Source organism: Canis lupus, chromosome 1, assembly GCF_003254725.2.
Source record: "Canis lupus dingo isolate Sandy chromosome 1, ASM325472v2, whole genome shotgun sequence".
Classification (NCBI taxonomy): Eukaryota; Metazoa; Chordata; class Mammalia; order Carnivora; family Canidae; genus Canis; species Canis lupus.
In genome coordinates, this window is record NC_064243.1 from 115,572,821 (window position 1) to 115,593,579 (window position 20,759).

A 20,759-nucleotide genomic window follows, 5' to 3' on the forward strand; every position below is an offset into this window, starting at 1 on the left:
GCATTGGCAAAATTCAACTTCATAGTTTTGGACATCTTGTCCAAAAGAACATTCACTGAGTACCTGTGGTGCTCTATAAGAACTCTGCCAAATGAAACAGGTTTGCAAGGCACTTGTATCTTGGTACCTCCTAATGCCAGAAGTCGACCTACAAAATCTGCTTTCAAGAAAGTTCTGATGTCTGTTAAATATACATTATAAATTAAAACCCAAGTGGGTATGCATCCACCATAGATGCAGGGTTAAACAGGGTAGTTTTGTCACTGACCAAATTAACAAAAAAAAGGGAGAAAACTTGGATCAAGATCATATATATATAAGAAAAGTGTTTGGGACGCCTGCGTGGCTCAGCAGTTAAACGTCTACCTTCGGCTCAGGGCATAATCCTGGAGTCCTGGGATGGAGTCCCACATCGGGCTCCCTGCATGGAGCCTGCTTCTCTCTCTGCCTGTGTCTCTGTCTCTGTGTGTGTCCCTCATGAATAAATAAAATCTTTTTAAAAAATAAGAAAAGTGTTTGATAAAACTTAACACCAATTTATGACACTCTTAGCAGGCTAGGAATAAAAGGAAATTCCCCTTCAATAAGAAGAGTATTTACAAAAATACCTACACCAAATTATCATACTTACTCATGTGTTACTGAATTTATACCTCTAAGGCGAAAATGGCACAAAGATAACTTTCACATATCTAGTTAACATTATACTCTGTTTAGCAATCAAAATTAGGCAAGAAAAAAGGGGGCATGAGGATTTAAAATGAAGAAAACTTTTCATTTGCAGATAATATATTTGTAAACATAATTTAATTCAATGTCAAAATCTCAGCAGTTTTAACTGTGGAAATAGACTAATTCTAAGATTTATAAGGAAACAGAAATAGCTACACATAGCTAAGGAAATGATAAAGAACAAAGATGGAGGATTCATTTATATTATCAGATCAAGATTTATTATAATATAGATATGGTAAGTGAGATAGAGTGGGATTGACCCTGGAAATCAAAACAATGGAAAAGGGCATAAAGCCAGAAATACATATATTAACATGAATAGTTCTGAAAACACAATGTGGAATAAAAAAAAAGGTGAGTTGCAGGACTGTAGGTCCATTAGGTTCCCTGTTATTTAAAAATCTAAAACACAGAGCAACATTCGGTAGTGTTCACATATACAAATTTATGTAGTAAAAATATAAACACATAAACTCTATGGATATAGATGATATTTATGAAAGTGACTGCCTCTGGGACAAAGTATAATATTCTAATTATTTTGTTGAAAAAATCCTGAGGCAAAAATGACAAAATATTAAAACATGCTAATTCAGGGAGCTGGGTATGTTGGCTGCTTATTCTAGTTCTCCCTCCCTCTTCCTAGATTTTAAAATAATGAAGAAAAGAAAAAAAAGACAGAAGAAGCAGCAGCTCTTTGTTAGTTCCACTATCTGGGGTTTTTCTAACTCACTGACTTGAATTTTATTCTTACCAATTCCTTTTTTTTTTTTTTTAATTTTTTTTTTTTTTTTTTTTTTTTTATGATAGTCACAGAGAGAGAGAGAGAGAGGCAGAGACATAGGCAGAGGGAGAAGCAGGCTCCATGCACCGGGAGCCCGATGTGGGATTCGATCCCGGGTCTCCAGGATCACGCCCTGGGCCAAAGGCAGGCGCTAAACCGCTGCGCCACCCAGGGATCCCTATTCTTACCAATTCCTTTTAAAATTTTCTCATTTTGTTTCTAATTACTAGAACTGTGTTATTTTGTTCATTTACTTTATGTTTATTAACATTTTTTCAGCCTATAGGTTTTCTTTTGTGCATTATTTCATTTTTAAGATGTTCTATAACATAAATTTTTATGTCCATATTGATCTGGGTTACTTATGCTAGTTTAAAAATTCCCATGTGAATGTTTTTCTTTTTGAATTTTTTATTATTAGCTTCATATTTAATTGCATTGTGGAACTATCACATGTATAGTTTCTACTTTAGAAATTTACTGAATTATATTCATGCCTAATACATGTTGAGTTTTTAGGTTATTTCATATCCAAATAAGGGATAGTAACTGCAGGCTATAAACTATCTTAATCTATTAGCTCTACAAATTATTATTGGTAGATACTTTTTTTTTTTTGTCTAGCTCATCTAGCATGAGCTAAGACAAATCAATGAAAGTTTCCTACTGATATGTGTCTTCTTATTTTCAGTGTTCCTTATAATAACTTTGCTGCAGGTTATTTGATAAGGAAGCAGTCCTAAACCACTCATCTTTATTATCTATTGCACTCACTTTAAAACACTGGTTTTTTGTTTGTTTAAAGCTTATTGTTTTGACTTTTGACCTGATATTAACATATAGACTTTTCCATTTATTTATTTATTATGTATTTATTTATTTGTTTGTTTGTTTATTCATTCATTCATTCATTCATTCACTCATTCATTCATGAAAGACACAGAGAGAGAGGCAGAGACATAGGCAGAGGGAGAAGCAGGCTCCATGCAAGGAACCCGATGTGGGACTTGATTCCAGATTCAGGGATCACACCCTGAGCCAAAGGCAGACGCCCAACCACTGAGCCACCCAGGCGTCCCATTATCCTTTCTTTCAAAGTGAAATTTTGGACAACCACTTTGGAAAACCTGTTTGGTAGTATCAATAAAAGGTAACATATGTACATGACCTATAACTCAGCAATTTTACTTTTGGTTTATATACAAAAGAATATGTATATGTGTGCAACAAAAGATATCTATAAGAAAGTTTATAGGAACAATATTTGTAATTGTCCTCAAATAAAATCTACCTAAATGGCAATCAATAATAGAATGGATAAATAAAATTGTAGTTTATTCATATAATTGAATAATATAGAGCAATGAAATTAACCAAACTAGAACTACATGCAATAATTCAACATGAATCTGACAAACACAGTATTAGGCAAAAGAAGCCAGATACAGAGTATATATATCAATAAGGTTCAAACTTTGGCAGAAATAATCTATAGTGATAGAAGCCGAATAGTGGTTATCCCTGGGGTAGGGGTGATGACCTTGGAAAGGTGCAGAAGGAATCTCATGGCTGTTAGAGTAATATTCTAATTCCTGATCTATTGCTTTTGCAGGTTACATAGTGTGTTCACTTTGAAAACTGAGTTTGAAGAAAAAACTGGATATATAGAGAAGCTGCCAGATAGGGACACACAAAGAAAAGTATATCTCAATATTTCTCAGGTATAGGCAAGCTATGAGCTGAGGGTGAAAAGGCAGTAAAGTAAGATATGCTAATAGCTAAAAGTGCAGGATAAATCTGAAAGAGAAAGGTTCCAAAGGAAGTATGAAGGCTGAAGTTCTGAGGAAAAGGAATTATCCTTGAAGAGGAGGCAGACATCACTTATTCTAAGAGTAAAATAAAGAACAAGGAACCATGGATTCAATTCATTAAAACCACAAATATTCACAAAAATTATGTATATCAGGCATCAGTAAACCAAATGAAACATATTCTCTGTTCACATTTCAGTGGACTAAAATTATAATAATTTACCAGAAATTATTAGACTATAGCCCAATCTATACCAACTACCCATTGAAAAATATAATTATGTAGGGTCATTTGAGAGACACACCTCATCTATTTCTTCAGATATTCTAGTGTTCATTAGAATTATTTATGACACATATACAATAAATGGTAAAATGCACTAACATTTTTTTTAAGATTTTATTTTTAAGTAATCTCTGCACCCAATGTTGGACTTGAACTCAAAACTCTGAGATCAAGTGCCACCTGCTCTACTGACCGAGCCAGCCAAGCATCCCTAAAATGCACTAATCTTAGGAGTACAAACTGATGTATTTTTATACATTTATATATTTGTGTAATCAGGTCAAAATAAGAATATTTTCAGCACTCCAAAAAATACTCTCATATCCTAGGAAATATCCTCTTAGGAGTAACTACCATTCTGATATCTATCACAAGAGATTAGTTTTCCCAGCTTTCAAACTGCATATAAATGGAAACATATCTTTTGTTTCTGGCTTCTCTCACTCCAATGTTTGTGAAATTTATATATTGTTGTGAGTAACAAGTATCTGCCATTTTTAAAAATTGTTGTGTGGTCTTTCATTGTATGAAAATACTAATTTATCCCTTTTTCTGACAGTCTTCATTTGCATTCTTTTCAATGCTAGCTATTTTAATATACGTTCTTTGTTTTATCCTTTATCAAAACAGACCATCAAAATAGCTGGCTTTATCAACTACAAAAGATCACACTATAAATATATTCATTGACCTAGGTGCCTTGAAAAACTTGCTTCTCCTAAGAAATGTTCATTTTAATCTTTATTTACAATGCAAATTGTGTAATGAATTTTTGCTCTGGTTTGTTTCACCTACAGTAATGAAATTAAAAACTGAAGTCCAACTTTTAATATCTCTGAATGAATACTTTTCTGCATTACCGTATTTTAACTCTTCCCTGGTCTTAATCTTCGAACTCTACTTCCTCTGAAAATGCTTCATCTATATAGGATTTTCCAAACTACTGTATGGATTGCTGTAATCCTTTTGAACTACACTGTAGAATAAAGCAGAGAACAAATATATTGCTTAAAATTTACCTGGGACTCAGTCATTTCCTCTTCTTTCTGGTAATGGGCAGGGCTTGAGAAGGCAGAGCTGGGAAAGAGAAGAAAAGTCCTTAGACCAGTCATGCTTTGTGGTATCAGGAATTTGCATCCATAAGGTGGACTAAAGGATACCCAATAGTAAAATGATTCTTGGATCCATTAGAAAGGCCAAGAATATTCACATCAGAGGAGCTGACAGGTATTAGGATGACTGGTATGATCATGTATGGCTTAGGCATAAGGTGGATAAGAATGGGAGTTCATATGTGGGAGATGTCCCATGAATTTTTTAATAGCTCTGTATCAGAAAAAAAAAAAGTTAGCAAGGAACAGGAAGATACATAGTTCATGAGAGAACATAACCAAGAAAATTATGAAATTGATAAAACACCTAAGGTATTTTAATATACTGAGAGATCACCAACTAAATCGGAATTTAACCAAAATGGTAATAAAATTATATTTCAAGAAAGGAGTAATTATCACTCACTTCCTTTCAAGGAGTGAGTGATATGTATCAGAGATATAGGTGGTGGTAAGACAGTTAAATTCTTATTTGCCACAGTAATATATATACATTATACATATAACATATATATAATATATATATATATATACACAAATCTGAAGTGTCAAATAATAGCAAGGTAATAGCAAGATAAATATGTGATTTGGAAAAACTTAAATATAAGAAATAACAAGAGCTGAAAGTGGTTCTCTTTGGGAACAGGAATTAGGGATGGGGGAAAAAAGAAATGGTATTGTTTTTCATATTAAACTAATAGCACCATTTGATTTTTTAAAATAAAATTGACATTCTAGGGCAGCCCTGTGGCTCAGCAGTTTAGCACCACCTTGGCCCAGGGAGTGATCCTGGAGACCTGGGGTCGAGTCCCACATTGGGCTCCCTGCATGGAGCCTGCTTCTCCCTCCTCCCTCTGCCTGTGTCTCTGCCTCTCTGTCTCTCTGTTTCTCATGAATAAATAAATAAAGTATTTTTAAAAAAATTAACATACTATTTTCCCCCAAATAAAATTTAATCAAAAATACCACTGCAATCAATTCAAGCACTACTACAGGGTATAATGAAGACCGCAGATGTCCTCCCCCATCCCCATGCACACTCCCTTTCCCAGTTTTAGTTTGATTAAGGAAAATTAATCTATTATTTTATTCAGTAAAATTTTTTTGGTTGCCGTTGGCTTGTAAATTTATTTTGTCACTCATTTGCAGGTTTTTTAAAGGATCTTTTATTTTTTTTAACTTTATTTTTTTTTAAGATTTTATTTATTTATTCATGAGAGACACAGAGAGAAAGAGAGGCAGAGACACAGGCAGAGGGAGAAGCAGGCTCCATGCAGGGAGCCCAACATGGGACTCGATCCTGGGTCTCCAGGATCAGGCCCTGGGCTGAAGGCGGCACTAAACCGCTGAGCCACCTGGGCTGCCCTTTAAAGGATCTTTTAAAAATAACTTTAGGAGAGATGAGTTATAATAGGAAAGAACAGTGTCCTGGGGGCACAGAGATGTGCTTTCTAGTCTCTCTGCCACTAATAAGCACTGTGACCCTGGAACCCCACATTCTTAGAACCATTATAATCAACCTTTAAAAGAGGATAGCTGAATAAGAGGGGTGTCTCAGTAGTTCCCCAGCACCAACAGTGCAAAATTCTGTAAAGAAAACTTGATACCTTGTTAAGGATAGAAAACCAGCATATTCCAAAAGGCCATATGTGGTAGATAATGTTACTAACAACATCCATTGCCCTCATCTTCTTTCTTGAAAACTAAACCTTAAGTTTTTCACATGACAATATACCTTCTCCCAAGGATGAATCATGATTGGTCTAGCCAAGGAAGGTAATCCTATTCCCCTTTTCCACTTATTCACATTGCCAGCATCTCTTGCAGCTATGAGTTACTTTGTGACACAATACTGGCTAACAGGAGTTAAGATATTTACTAGGGGAGAAGGGTTACAGAAAAATGTATGATATTTTATTTATTTATTTTCTGCATATTATCTCCTACACATAGCAGCCCCTTGGGCCTGGGGGTGCACACAAGCACATTCTGTTGTCAGTATTCCAGCTGTAGTAGTGGGCAAGAGTCTATGTGGGCACAGATTAAAACAGGAATTATATTAAAAGCAATTGCTTAAGGTGAACTGAAGTCCTCAACTAGCTGAAGAGTGGACACCAAACAAGACTCCCCCCCCACCTACTCTCTTTCCTCTTTCCCTGAATCATCAAATTTCTCAAGGCAAGAAATAGAAAGTGGGGGAAAAATGACTCCATAATTTCCTTGAGGCACCTAACGATGGGTTTTATCATAAAATTGCTAATGTAGCTCAGTTGTTTAAGCGTGTGACTTCAACTCAGGTCATAATCTCAGGGTCCTGGGACTGAGCCCTCCATTGGGCTCACACTCAGTGGGGAGTCTACTTGGGATTTTCTCTCTCCCCCTCTGCCCCTCAACCTTCCTCCTCCTTTCCCTCTCCTTTCCGTGCTCATGCTCTGTCTCTCTCTCTCTCAAATAAATAAAATATTTTTTTAAAAAAAAGATTTATTTATTTATTTATTTATTTATTTATTTATTCATTCATTCATTCATGAGAGAGAGAGAGAAAGAGAGAGATTGAGGCAGAAACACAGGCAGAGACATAGGCAGAGGGAGAAGCAAGCTCCATGCAGGGAGCCCAATGTGGGACTCAATCCCGGGACTCCAGGATCATGCCCTGGGCTGAAGGCAGGCGCTAAACCACTGAGCCACCCAGGGATCCCCCAAAAAAGAATTTCTAATAGCAGCATTCAACAAAAATGACTTTATGTTTTGTTAAGGACTTACAAATGATGAAAATAAACGAGAGCTCTTATTTAAAGAGGGTTTCTTCCCTGTCACCTTCAATGCAGTTGTTACACATTTACATAATATTACAGGTAAATAAATTTGTCTCATTGTGCCTTCCATTTTGGGTTTCCACCTCCATTCTCACTGATACCTATAAAAAAGTTTGCTAGGAATGTGATTGGGAATGCATTAATCTATAGTTCAAATTAAAGAGAAATGAAAACATGAGTCTTCCAATCCATGAATATAGTATATTTCTCCACTTATTTTTTATTTCTTTCAGTTTTTTTCACTTTCAGCATACAGTACCTATACGTATTCTATGAGATTTCTTAAGTACTTTATTTTGGGGCATGCTAGTAAATTTATTTCAAACTCCACTTGTTCATTTCTGGGATATAAAAATGATTTGACTTTATATACTGATTATGTATCCTACAACCACATTAAATTCATATAAGAGGCCTAGGAGCTTTTTTATAGATTCTTTGAGGTTTTCTATCTAGATAATCATGTTGTCTACAATAGAAACAGTTTTATTTCTTCCTTTATGATTTGTATGTCCTTGTCTTTCTCGTGCTTCTTTGCACTGGCTAAGACTTTCAATAAAATGCTGAATAATGGTGACAGAGGACATCTTCACTTTGTAGCCAATCTTAGAGGTAAAGCATTATCTCACCACTAAGTATGTTTGTTTGTTTTTTTTTTAGATTTTATTTTATTTACTTATTCATGAGAGATACACAGAGAGAGAGAGGCAGAGACACAGGCAGAGGTTGAGAAGCGGGCTCCATGCAGGGAGCCTGATGTGGGACTCGATCCCAGATCTCTGGGATCATGCCCTGGGCTGAAGGCAGTGCTAAATCATTAAGCCACCCCGGGCTACCCTTTTGTTCTTTTTAAGATTTTATTTATTTACTCATGAGAAACACAGAAAGAGAGAGGCAGAGACACAGGCAGAGGGAGAAGCAGGCTCCATGCAGGGAGCCCCATGTGGGACTCAATCCTGAGACTCCAGGATCACACCCTGAGCCAAAGGCAGACGCTCAACTGCTGAGCCACCCAGGCCTCCCTGTTTTTGTATTTTAATGACTTTTAGTAAAGAACATTCCCTTCTGCTCTTAATTTGCTGGGAATTATTTTTTCATGAGTAAATGTTGAATTTTGTCAAGTGCTTTTTCTGCATCTATCAAGATGATCATACGATTCTTCTTCAGTCTCTTCTGGTAAATTACAGAAAATAATTTTCAAATAACTTAAAATTTATCATGGGGCACCTGCATGCCTTAGTTGGTTAAGTGGCCAACTCTTGATTTTAGCTCAGGTCACGATCTCAGGGTCCTAGGTCTGAGCCCCAAGTTGGGCTCTCCACTTAGTGGGGAGTCTCCTTGAGGATTCTCTCTCCCTCTGCCCCTCCCCGTGCTCTCTCTCTCTAAAATAAATAAACAAATCTTTTAAAAAATTATCTTGTATTTCCAAAATAAGCCCCTTTGGTCATGTTATAGTTATCATTTTTATATTGCTACATTCAATTTTTCAATTCAATGTTGAAGATTTTTATTTCTTTTTTTTTTTTTTTTTAATTTTTATTTATTTATGATAGTCACAGAGAGAGAGAGGCGCAGAGACACAGGCAGAGGGAGAAGCAGGCTCCATGCACCGGGAGCCCGACGTGGGATTCGATCCCAGGTCTCCAGGATCGTGCCCTGGGCCAAAGGCAGGCGCCAAACCGCTGCGCCACCCAGGGATCCCTGAAGATTTTTATTTCTAAGTACGTGAGAAATACTGATCTACAGTTTTCTTGTAATGTCTCTATCTGGTTTTGATATCAGGATAAGGGTGGTCTCATAAAATGAATTGGAAAGTGTTCCACTTCTATTTTCTGGAAAAGTTTATATATAATTGTTATGATATCTCCCTTAGATGTTTGCTGTTTCATTTGAGAAATTATCTGGGTGTGTGTAGTTTCCTTTTTAGAAAGTTTGTTTTTATTAAGGTATAACTGACATATGGCATTATATAGGTTTCAGGTGTACAATATGATTCAATATTTGAGTACATTGTGAAAGGATCACCAAAATAATTCTAGTTAACATCTATCACCTTACACAGTTACAAGAATTTTTGTATTGTGATAAAAACTTTTAAAATCTACTCTCTTAGCAACTTTCACATATGCAATACAGTACTGTTACTATAACCACCATGCTGTACCTTACATCCCCAGGACTTATAACCAGAAGTTTGTACCTTTTGATCACCTTCACCCATTTCTCCCATCCCCTGCCCTACCCCCTGCCTCTGGCAACTGCCTATCTGTTCTCTTTATCTATAAGCTTGGTATTTTGGGGTGGCATTTGTTTTTTCATTTTTTTAGATTTCACATATGAGTGAGATCATATAGTACTTCTCTCTGTCTGACTTATTTCACTGAGCACGATGCCCTTGAGGTCCATCCATGTTGTCATAAATGGCAAAATTTCATTCTTTCTTATAGCTGAATAACGTCCCATAGTACATATCTATGTATGCACACGTGCGTGCACGTGCACACACACACACACACACACACACGTTTTCTTTACCTATTTATCTATCAATGGGACACTTAAGTTACACCCGTATCTTGGCTATTGTAAATAATGCTGCAACGAACACAGGGGTACATATATCTTTCTAAATTAGTGTTTTTGTTTTCTTCAGATAAATACCAAGAAGTGATACTGCTGGATCATATGGCATTTTTATTTTTAATTTATTGAGGAACCTCCATACTATTTTCCATAGTGGCTCTACCAGTTTACATTCCAATCAACAAGGTATAAGTGTTTCCTTTTCTCCCCATCCTTGCCAACATTTGTTATTTCAATAATAGCTATTCTAAGAGGTATGACAGGATACCTCATTGTGGCTTTGATTTGCATTTCCCTGATGATTAGTGATGACATCACTAATCGCTGAAGATCACTTTATCTTTTTATGTATCTGTTGGCCATATGTATGTCTTTTTTGGAAAAAAATGCCTATTCAGATCTCCTGCCCATTTTAAAAATTGGATTGTTTGGGGTTTTTTGTTATTGCGTTATTTGAGTTCTTTATATATTTTTGAATATCAACTCCTTATCAGGTATGTGATTTGCAAATATTTTCTCCCATTTAGTAGATTGCCTTTTCATTTTGTTGGTTTCCTTTGCTTGTGTATAAGCTTTTTATTTTTATGTAGTCCCACTTGTTTTTAATTTTGTTGCTTTTGCTTTTGGTATTATAGATTTTTAAACATAAATTCAATTTCATTAATAAATATACAATTCAGGTTATTCCTTACTGAGTAGTTTGTGTCTTTCAAAGAAAGTACTAATTTATCTAACACAGTTGTTGAAGAAACTTTCTTTTTTCCATTGGATATTCTTTCCTGCTTTGTTGAAGAGTAGTTGACCATATAGTTGTGGGTCCACTAGAGGATTTATGGATTTTGAGTATTTGTAGTATTTCTTTACTGTCTTTTCAAGGTCTTTTGGGTGAGTGTGATAACCCTGTCTTGCAATTCTAATATTGGCAATTTGTGTTTTGTCTCTTTTTATTCATGGTCATACAATCCAAAGGTTTAATGATTTTATTGATCTTTTCAGAGGACTAGTTTTGGTTCACTGATTTTTTCCCATTATTTGGGTTTTTTTTTTTTTCAATTTTATTGCATTCTGCTCTTGTCTTTAATATCCATTTCTTCTAATTTGCTATGGGCTTAATTTGCTCCTTTTCTCCCATAGTTTCTCAAGTGGAGGTAAGTATTAATTTCAGCTTTTTAAAATTACTTACAGCATGCTAGTGCTATGAATTTCCCTGTAAGTCATGAGTTAGCTGTCCCACATGTTATGATATGTTGCATTTTCATTCAAAATATTTTAGTTTCCTGTGAGATTTCATCTTTGAGTCATGGGCTATTTAGAAGTATATTGTTTAATTTCCAAGTGTTTGAAGATTACCCAGATATCTTTCTGTTCTTGACTTCTAGTTTTATTCTGGTATGGTCTGAGAACATACTTGAAATGACTTCAATTGCTCTGAAATTGTTAAAGTTTGTTTTATGGCCCAGAGTATGATCTACTTTGGTGAATGTTCACGTGTATTTAAGGAAGACACGATTTTGCTCTTGTGGGTACCGTGCTCTATAAATATCACTAACATTTGAACACCAAAAAATTTACTAAATACTTGAATGTTGGCTGATAAATGTTTTCAGGTCTTCTATAACCTATGGACCTTTTGCCTACTTTTTTCATTAATTACTGAGATAGGAACTTTAAAGTCCCCAATTATAACTGTGTATTTGTCTATTTCTCCTTTTTTTTTTTTCTATTTCTCCTTTTAGTTCAAGTTTTGCTTTATTTGTTAGCTACACCTACATTTTGTAACTGTTATGTCCTTTTGGAAAACTGACCCTTTTATCATGATATAATGTCTCTCTTTATTCCTGATAATATTGTTTTGAAGTATACTTGTCTAATATTAAAATTGCTACTCTGTTTTCCTTTTGGTTTATATATCTGTGATATATTTTTTTCTATCATTTCCTCTCAATGCATCAATCTTTATATTTAAAATGGGTTTCTTGTAAACAGCATTTAAGAGATCTTTTATCCAATTTTGCTAAACATCTTTATCTTTTAACTAGTGTGTTTAGATCAATGATATTTAATATAATTAGTATTGCTGGATTAAGATCTATCATCTTCTAGCTGTTTTCTGTTTGTTCCACTTGTTCTGTTTCTTTGATCCCACCTTTTCTGCTTTGGCTTGGTTTAATTGAGCACTTTTTATTATTCCATTTTTTCCTCCTGTACTGAATTATTATTTGTACCTCTTTTAAAAAATATTAGTGGTTTCCCTAGGTTTTACAACATACTACACTGCTTTACTTGTACTAGAGGAAATTTATAATAACCCATTCCAAATTCCTCACTCCCATCCTTTGTGCTATAGTTGTCATAACATCTTAGACTAGATGTTCTATTCATTGCAAACATTATCTTTCTTCCCCTTTTGGAAAGAACTTACTTTGATATATACCAATTTATTCAATTTCTGAAATATTGTGCATTATGACCTCCTAAAATGAGCTCCAATACAGTTAAAATACACACAAAAACTTAGGCATCTCCACCACCGCCATCACCATTATCATCTACACCTGCCTGAATCCAAATTTTGCCAGATATCCCAAAATTGAGAGCCCTACCCCTGGCTACATTTACACAGCAGTTCTCTAGATAACCTGAGCTGACTTACACACTGGAGATATGGCTTCATGGTGAATAATTGAGTATTTTCTTTCCACCACCACCCCAACTCTTTCCCAGTCTTCTCTTCACTACTTTCATGTGTCTATGGATTCTAGATCCTACTACCTCATTTGTCAACAAATGTTTAAATCACATGCAGGATGTGCCATTTATAATTATGTGTCTTTCTTTAAAAGCAGAGAGCACAAAAAAAAATAAATAAAATAAAATAAAATAAAAGCAGAGAGCACTTGTCAACTATACTCACATTTAAAAAAAATTTTTTTTAAGCCAAAAGAAAGAGCACTTGGGGATCCCTGGGTGGCTCAGCGGTTTGGCGCCTGCCTTTGGCCCAGGGTGCAATCCTGGAGTCCCGGGACCGAGTCCCATGTCGGGCTCCTGGCACGGAGCCTGCTTCTCCCTCTGCCTGTGTCTCTCCCTGACTCTCTCTCTCTCTCTCTATGTCTATCATAAATAAATAAATAAATCTTAAAAAAAAAAAGAATTCATTTAAAAAAGAAAGAGCACTTGTTCTCTTGAAAGCCACTGTATATCATTTCCCAGATGAAAACCATCTCTTTATTACGATCAGCTCCATCATTCATTAGACCAATTCCTTTTGGCCTTAAGTTAAATTAGGAACTACTTTATCCCTTGACTGAGATATTCCTCTATCTAGACCTATTTTACTCCCATATTCAGGATGCTCACAAAACACCAAGCAGGGTAAATACCAAAAATCCATACATAGGCATATTATACCAAAATTAAAGAAAACCAAAGAGAGAGAGAGAGAGAGAGAGAGAATGAAAGAGAGTCCTCAAAAAAAAAAAAAAAGCCAGAGAAAAAGAACAACTTATGGACAAAGGCACAAGGATAAGAATTACAGCAGAATTATCATCAGAAACCATATAAATAAAACAAGGGTGGGGGACACCTGGGTGGCTTAGTGGTTGAGCATCTGCCTTTGGCTCTCAGGGTGTGATCTCAGAGTCCCACAACAGGCTCCTTGCATGGAGCTTGCTTCTCCTCCCTGTGCCTCTCCATCTCTCATGAATAAAGAAATCTTTTAAAAAATTCTTTAAAAAAGTGAAAGAGAAATAAAGACTTTCTCAAATGAACAAAAACTGAAGGAATTCCATTATCAGTAGACCTACCTTGCAAAAAATGTTACAAGTTCTTCAGGCAGAAGAAAAATGATATAGGTCAGAAACTTGGACCTACATAAAGAAAAGCAGCACATCAGAGAAGGGATAATGAAAATAAAAGAAAATCTTCTGGTTCTTTCATTCTTAATTTATCTAAAAGATAATATTTATGGGGTGGTTTGGGGGGACTCAGTCAGTTAAGTGTCTGCCTTTAGCTCAGGTCATGATCCCAGGATCCTAGGACTGAGCCCTGCATCAGGCTCCCTGAATATGGAAATTATAAGCTAAAATTTATCTAAGAGGAATGGCATGAATATACATTATTAAGCATATTTGCTCATATTAAAAAATGGATTATAACCCCCCAAATACTAAAAATTTTTTAAAAGTTACTAGTAAGAGTAAAGAGAAACAAGATGGTAGAGGCACACATAGAATATAAACAAGACTCCTCTGCCTTTTCTGACCACAATACTATGAAACTAGAAGTCGACTACAAGAAAAAATTCTGGAAAGACCAAAAATACATAGAGGTTAAATAAACAACATGCTACTAAACAATGAATGGGTCAACCAGGAAACCAAAGAATAAATTAAAAAAAACACAAGGAAACAAATGGAAATGAAAACATGACAGTTCGAAACCTCTGGGATGCAGCAAAAACAATCCTAAGAGGGAAGTATATAGCAATACAGGCCTACCTTAAGAGGCAAGAAAAATCTCAACCAACCAACCTAACCTTATACCTAAAGGAGCTAGAAAAAGAACAACACGAAGCTTAAAAGCAGTAGAAAGAAGGAAATACTAAAGAGTAGAGCAAAAATAAGTGACACAGAAACTAAAAAAAACAATAGAACAGATCAATGAAACCAGGAGCTATTTCTTTGAAAAAAATTAAAAAATTGATACTCCTCTAGCCAGACTTATCGGGGGAAAAAGAGAAACAACTTGAATAAATAAAATCACAAATAAGAGAGGAGAAATAACAACTATACAAATGAAAACATGGATAGATAGATGAGCAAATAAAATATTCAAAAATTAAGTCAAAGTAAACTGGGTATGTCTAAATTTTTAAAATTGGAAATAGCAATATGAACTCATGAAGTCCATTCTGTTAAGAATAGATTTCTTGCTACAAAATTAATGAACACTGAAAACATGCCAAGTAAAGGAAGCCAGTCACAAAAGACGACATATTCTATGATTTCATTTATATGAAATGTCTGGAATGGGCAAGTTTGTAGAGACAGAAAGTTGATTAGTGGTTGATTAAATTGGGATGAGGGAGGGGAATAGAAGATTGACTGTGGATGGGTATTTCTTTTAGTAGGGACAAAAATGCTCTAAAATTGTATTATGGTAATGGGTATATTTGTGAATATTTTTTTAAACATTGAATTGTACAACTTAAATGAATAAAATATAACAAACTGTTAATAAATAAAGAGGGGGTGCCTGGGTGATTCAGTTGGTTGCGTGTCCAACTCTTGCTTTCAGCTCAGGTCATGATCTCAGGGTGGTGGAATCAAGCTCCAAGTCAGGCTCTGTGCTCAGCAGAGTCTGCTTGTCCTTCTCCCTCTGTTCCTCCCCCACCCTCTCTAAAGTAAATAAATAAAATCTTGAAAAAAATCCTTAAAAACGAATAAAAAGAACATATTTCCTAGCTTGGTCCACCAAGAAAAAAAAAAAGTCTAGAAACAATGACCATGTCAGTAACAATAAGCACTATAACTGTGGTCTCAAAATATCATTTCCCAATAAAAGGAATTAGGGCACCATAAAGAAATGCTTGATTCCATGCCTAGGGGCAGGAAATGTTCAAAATGATCTTGGGCCAATACCAAAAATGTAGGACGCTCTCAAAGACTTCTAGAGATGTGTTAAAAAGACTTAGAAGGCATCTCAAAGAGGTAACTAAAGATGGGAAAATTTGAGCTTCGCAAAGTAAATAACCACAATGGTTTGAATCATACCAAATATGTTAAAATCTATGCGTATAACAGTAAAATAATAACTCACTGGGAAATGCTAAAGTACCAATTCAATAGCCTGAAAACCTATGAAGGAAAAGAATTAATTTATTCTGCCTTTCCTGTAAAAACTTTCCTCAAGGTAACCAAAGAGTTAATGACAGAAATTTTTTCTTTGGAAAAATATTCCAGTTGGTAAATGAAGAAGGAATGTAGAACTCAAATACCATCATTTTGTAACCTCTACTGAGATACAGCTGATAATCTTCTATGTTTTCTTAAACTGGTATGATGGTAAAAAGAGGGATTTTTCTATTTTGAAAACATTTGGCAACTAAAGGGAAAAATATCCTCCGATCTTTCCACCTTACTTCCTCTAGTATTTCAACCCAACAATTCTTCAACCCTATCAGGAACTTCCATTCCTTCATTCTACCAATTTTCCACTGTCACTCACCTCTTTCTTATCCTGACTTTTCTACTTACTGGCCTAAAATTCACAATCAATATAATTAATTCCTGCCAACTTAGATACCTTTGCCTCTCACATTATTCTTAATTAGTTCATGAAACCAACACTCTGGTTAAATTTAACTCCATCTTCCCCTCCATTTCCCTCCTTCTTCCATTTTTTAAAAATTTTTATTTATTTATGATAGTCACACACACAGAGAGAGAGAGAGAGAGGCAGAGACATAGGCAGAGGGAGAAGCAGGCTCCATGCACCGGGAGCTCGACGTGGGATTCGATCGCAGGTCTCCAGGATTGCGCCCCGGGCCAAAGGCAGGCACTAAACCGCTGCGCCACCCAGGGATCCCCTTCCATTTTTTTTTTTTTTTTTAAAGATTTTATTCATTTCACGGGAGACACAGAGAGGGCCAGAGACACAGGCAGAGGGAGAACAGGCCCCATGCAGGGAGCCCGATGTGGGACTCAATCCCAGGACTCCAGGACCATGCCCTTGGCCAAAGGCAGGCACTAAACTGCTGAGCCACCTAGGGATCCCCTCTCTTTCATTTAAAGAAAAACTTGAAAAGTTGTCTATACTTGATATCTCCAATTTTTTTCCTTCATTTCTCTCTTTAGCCCATATTCCACTGAAACTGCTCTTCAGGGTCACCAATGACTTTCACGTTGCAAGTCACCATTTCTTTCTCAGTCCTCATTTTGTTTGGCCTATCAGCAGCACTGACACAGTTCTTATTAACACACATTTTTCCTTTGGTTTCCAGAATATCAAACTCACCTAGCTTCCCTCCCGCCATTCTAGTTAGTCCCTGTCAGTTCTTTTTGCTGGTTCCTCATTTCCCAGACTTTGTTGGAGTGACCCAGAGATTAAGTCCTTTACCTCTACCTTTTTCTATTTACCCTACCCTCTAACTGATTTCCTTCAGTCCATTTGCTTTAAATATCATCTATATACTGATAATTCTCAAATTTATGTCTTCAGCCTAGATCTTAGATCCTTCTTTTGAACTTCAGACCCATATATCCCACTGCCAACTTAATTATCTTCACTTGAATGTCTAATGGGCATCTCATGCTTCATATACTATATTCCAAACTGAAATCTCACCATCTCCCTATCCCCCAAGTGAGTTTTTCCTACTTTCTTTCCTTTCTCAGTTAACAGTAACTTCATTCTTCAAGTTGCTCAGATTAAAAAATACTGCATCATCTTGTCACACATGTCTACTCCACATCAGTCTGTCAGCAAACTATACTAGTTTTATCTTTAAATTATATCTAACACATGATGACTTCTCACTATTTTTACTACTCTGGTCCAGGTCACTGACATCTTTTCCCTAGATTACTGTAATGGTTTCCTAATTGGTCTCTCTGCTTCTGCCTTTGACCCTTATTCCATCTTTTCTCCTCCTGTAGTTCTCTTATCAGAGCAGCCAAAGTGATCCTCTTACACTGTAAGCAGGTAATATCACTCCCATGATCAAAACTCTCCAACAGCTTCCCACCTCTTTCATAGTGAAAACCAAAATTATAATATGGCTCATAAGATCCAACCTGATCTGCCCTCTTTTCCTCCACCTACCTTCTCTCATTTCTCACTAGTCTTCTTCTCATTTGCTCTATTTCGGCCACACCAGCCTCTTTGCTATAACAGGAATATTCCCACTTCAGGGCTTTTGTAACTGTTGTTCACACTGCCTGGAATAACTTTTCCTCAATTATATGCATAACTAGCTCCTTTACCTCCTCCAAATCTTTATTATTATCTTTTCAGGATGCCTTCTCTGGTTACCGTATCTAAAATTCTAATTTCCTTCTCTAATTCTACATGTCCTTCTGTTTTATTTTTTCTCTTAATATTTTCACTACTGAATATATGTTATATCTAACTTACTCACCTCATTTATTATCTCATCCACGACAATATAAGTACCATGACAGCAGTTTCTCCTGTTTCAACACTATATCCGAAACATCTAGAGTTGTTCCTATCACACAGACAGCATTCAACAAGTGATGTGTTGATAAATGAATACCTGAAGAATCTAGAAAATAAATGTGAAAATGGAATCGCGCTTTAGAAAAATATTTTAGAAAATACATAGTTCACACACAACATATATTTTTTAAATGCATGACCAGTAGTAACCAAACAACTGCAAATTAAAGAAATTTTACATCTATGAAGTTACAAAGATTACAGATAGTAGATAACCATTGTTATCAAGGGTGTATGAAAACAGGCAACTTTATACTATGCCGATAATACTGTAAATTATTGGAACCTTACAGGAGAATAATTGGATAAACTTAGGGAGTCTTTAATAAGCACACATTTTGACCTATCCACCTTTAGGAGCTTGCCGCCCCCCCCCCCAAAATTAGGAAAGTGTCCTATAACACGACACCTAGTTGCTGATAAACACACTGCTTATAATGGCAAGAAGTTGGAAAAAACAAATTACCCATCAACAGGGGTAAATATATGCAAATATATATAGCATGAAAAACTTTAAAATGATGATATAAATCTACAATTGTTTAAATAGAAAAATGTTGTGTATTGTTAAATGACAAAGGTAGGTGACATAACTGTATTTTTGGTATAATACCAATTTCCAAGCCATCATGCACCTATGTATTCATATATGAATGCATGCGTATGTATTCACAGGAAGGTGAAAAGATGGGAAGTAAATTTTGATAGTTGCTGGCAAAATTATGAACGATTTTTGTTTTCTTTGAGCTTCTCCGTATTTTGCGATTTGGGGTGGGTAGTCGGGAGGGGCAAGGAGCATGAAGTTAGTATGCACACAAAACAACGTGGCCAATTACACAAAAATAAAATTCAAGATAAATAAATAAATACTAAAGTATTGGGGCTACTGTATCTCTCATTAAAACCTATTTCCAATCACCACAAAGCAAAGAAACGAAGCCCTCGTACAAACAGTCGCACAAATCTACACACACACAACCGTGCTCTACCTTCTATCCACGGAGTTTCTCATTCACTCGCGATCCCACATCACGCACGTTCGCATCCACGCTCCTCCCGAGACATAAAAGGAAAAGGATTGTGCACATCCACACAATCGGCTTGCACACACGTTCTCACGGCCACACTCAGTCACAGACACACGTCCGGCACACAGTCCCATCGCGCCACACGCACAGTCCTCCACGCGCCGCTCCCCCGGCCTCAGGGAAGCTCCGGCACCGCCACAGCCCTGCGGGCATCCTCCCCCAACAACACAGGCACCGGGTCCGCAGGCCCCTACTCGCGAGCAGCACAAAGGGTCCCGGACTCAGAGCTCGCGGCCTCCCGAAGACTCACCCGCGAGCCCGCGGACACAGGCCCAGTTCCACACCTCCACGCCGCCCAAGTGGCGCAGCGGGTGCCGGCCGGGTCTGAGGAACCTCTAAGGTCAGCGCCGGCAGCGGCTGAGGGCAGCACGAGCCTCGGTCCGTTAGACGCCGCACAACACTTCCCAGAGGCCCCCGCGGCTGGCGGGGGCGGGTCGGCTTTCCTGCCGGCGAGTAGCGGGAATCATCCACCGCTGCGAGCAAGGGCTCCCAGGGCTGCCGAGGAGGTTCAGCTGAGTCCTGCTGGAGCTGCTTCAGGTGAGCCCGGCACTCCCCTCGGAAACCAGGAGCACAACTTGGTGCTGAGAAGAATCTGAAAAGGTTCGCAACTTTTCGGCTACAGACTACATTTCCCAGAGGCCTTCACGGCCGAGTCTATTTTTCTGCAAAAAGAATCTTCCTCGGTATGGGTTGGTTGGGTCTCCCGGGGTTATGGTACATGATCCGTGAAGGAAGCACTGCTGAGTCGGTTTAGTTCCGTCTGGTCCGAGGCCCACCCGGATTTCAGGGTGAAAGTGGGGAAAAAAAATCAGGGGTCCGGGGGCGGCAGGACCGGCCCGGCTAGCTTGAGCCTCAGGCTCCTGGCGGCAGTCAGAAAAGAGGAGTGGCGTTGTGTGACCGTGTGTGGGAGATACCGGCCGTGGAACTTGGGGTAGGGTGTCTATGGAGTCGGGAGACTCTGAGGTCCAGGGACTTTGGGGGTCGTGCGAGTTCACGACCCCTTGTGTGAGACTAGGGTCACGTTGTATGTTCTATGTGACCCTTTGATTCCGACCCTGCAAGTTTTTTCAGAGACAGTGTGCTTGTGTTAATTCTTTGTGTGTTTCTGATTTTCTGACTGGCCTCTGTTACAATACTGAAACGTAACGGTGACGCCAATAAACCACAGTCACCAAGACATGAAATGGGAGGAATTTGGGAGGTTTGTGAATCCATATGACAGAAAAACCCATGCTTTTTAATTCTGCGTTACTTCACAATGGGTGTGTGTCATATGGACAAAGGTGATACTCGTAATATAGAAGAG

The 20,759-nt window shown here is 37.2% G+C and overlaps 2 protein-coding genes across 12 annotated transcripts in view; one reads left to right on the forward strand and one right to left on the reverse strand.

Moving 5' to 3' along the window:
• LOC112643531 (zinc finger protein 569) overlaps window positions 1-19,844 on the reverse strand; it is a 51,181-nt gene extending 31,337 nt beyond the window's left edge. For 2 of the 5 annotated variants that reach the window (XM_035703567.2, XM_035703559.2), the window contains exons 1-3: window positions 19,704-19,844; window positions 18,265-18,411; window positions 4,636-4,693 (exon numbers count right to left, since the gene is read on the reverse strand). Coding sequence is in view for 2 of the 5 variants with exons in the window: in XM_035703559.2 (XP_035559452.1) it covers window positions 4,636-4,693; window positions 18,265-18,269 (63 nt within the window). In the remaining 3 variants the exon portion in view is untranslated. Of the gene's footprint in view, window positions 1-4,635; window positions 4,694-13,930; window positions 13,994-18,264; window positions 18,412-19,703 lie in introns of those variants that run through there. The other 3 variants (XM_035703571.2, XM_035703565.2, XM_025421517.3) reach the window with 2 other exon arrangements.
• The window catches only part of LOC112643556 (zinc finger protein 570), a 131,807-nt gene that overhangs the window by 78,910 nt on the left and 32,138 nt on the right, over window positions 1-20,759 (forward strand). Inside the window, exon 1 of one of the 7 annotated variants that reach the window (XM_035703708.2) lies at window positions 19,835-19,990. The exons of 2 other annotated variants lie outside the window; for them this stretch is intronic. The gene's annotated coding sequence lies outside the window, so the exon portion shown is untranslated. 4 more of the 7 variants (XM_035703712.2, XM_035703720.2, XM_035703723.2 and 1 more) reach the window with 4 other exon arrangements.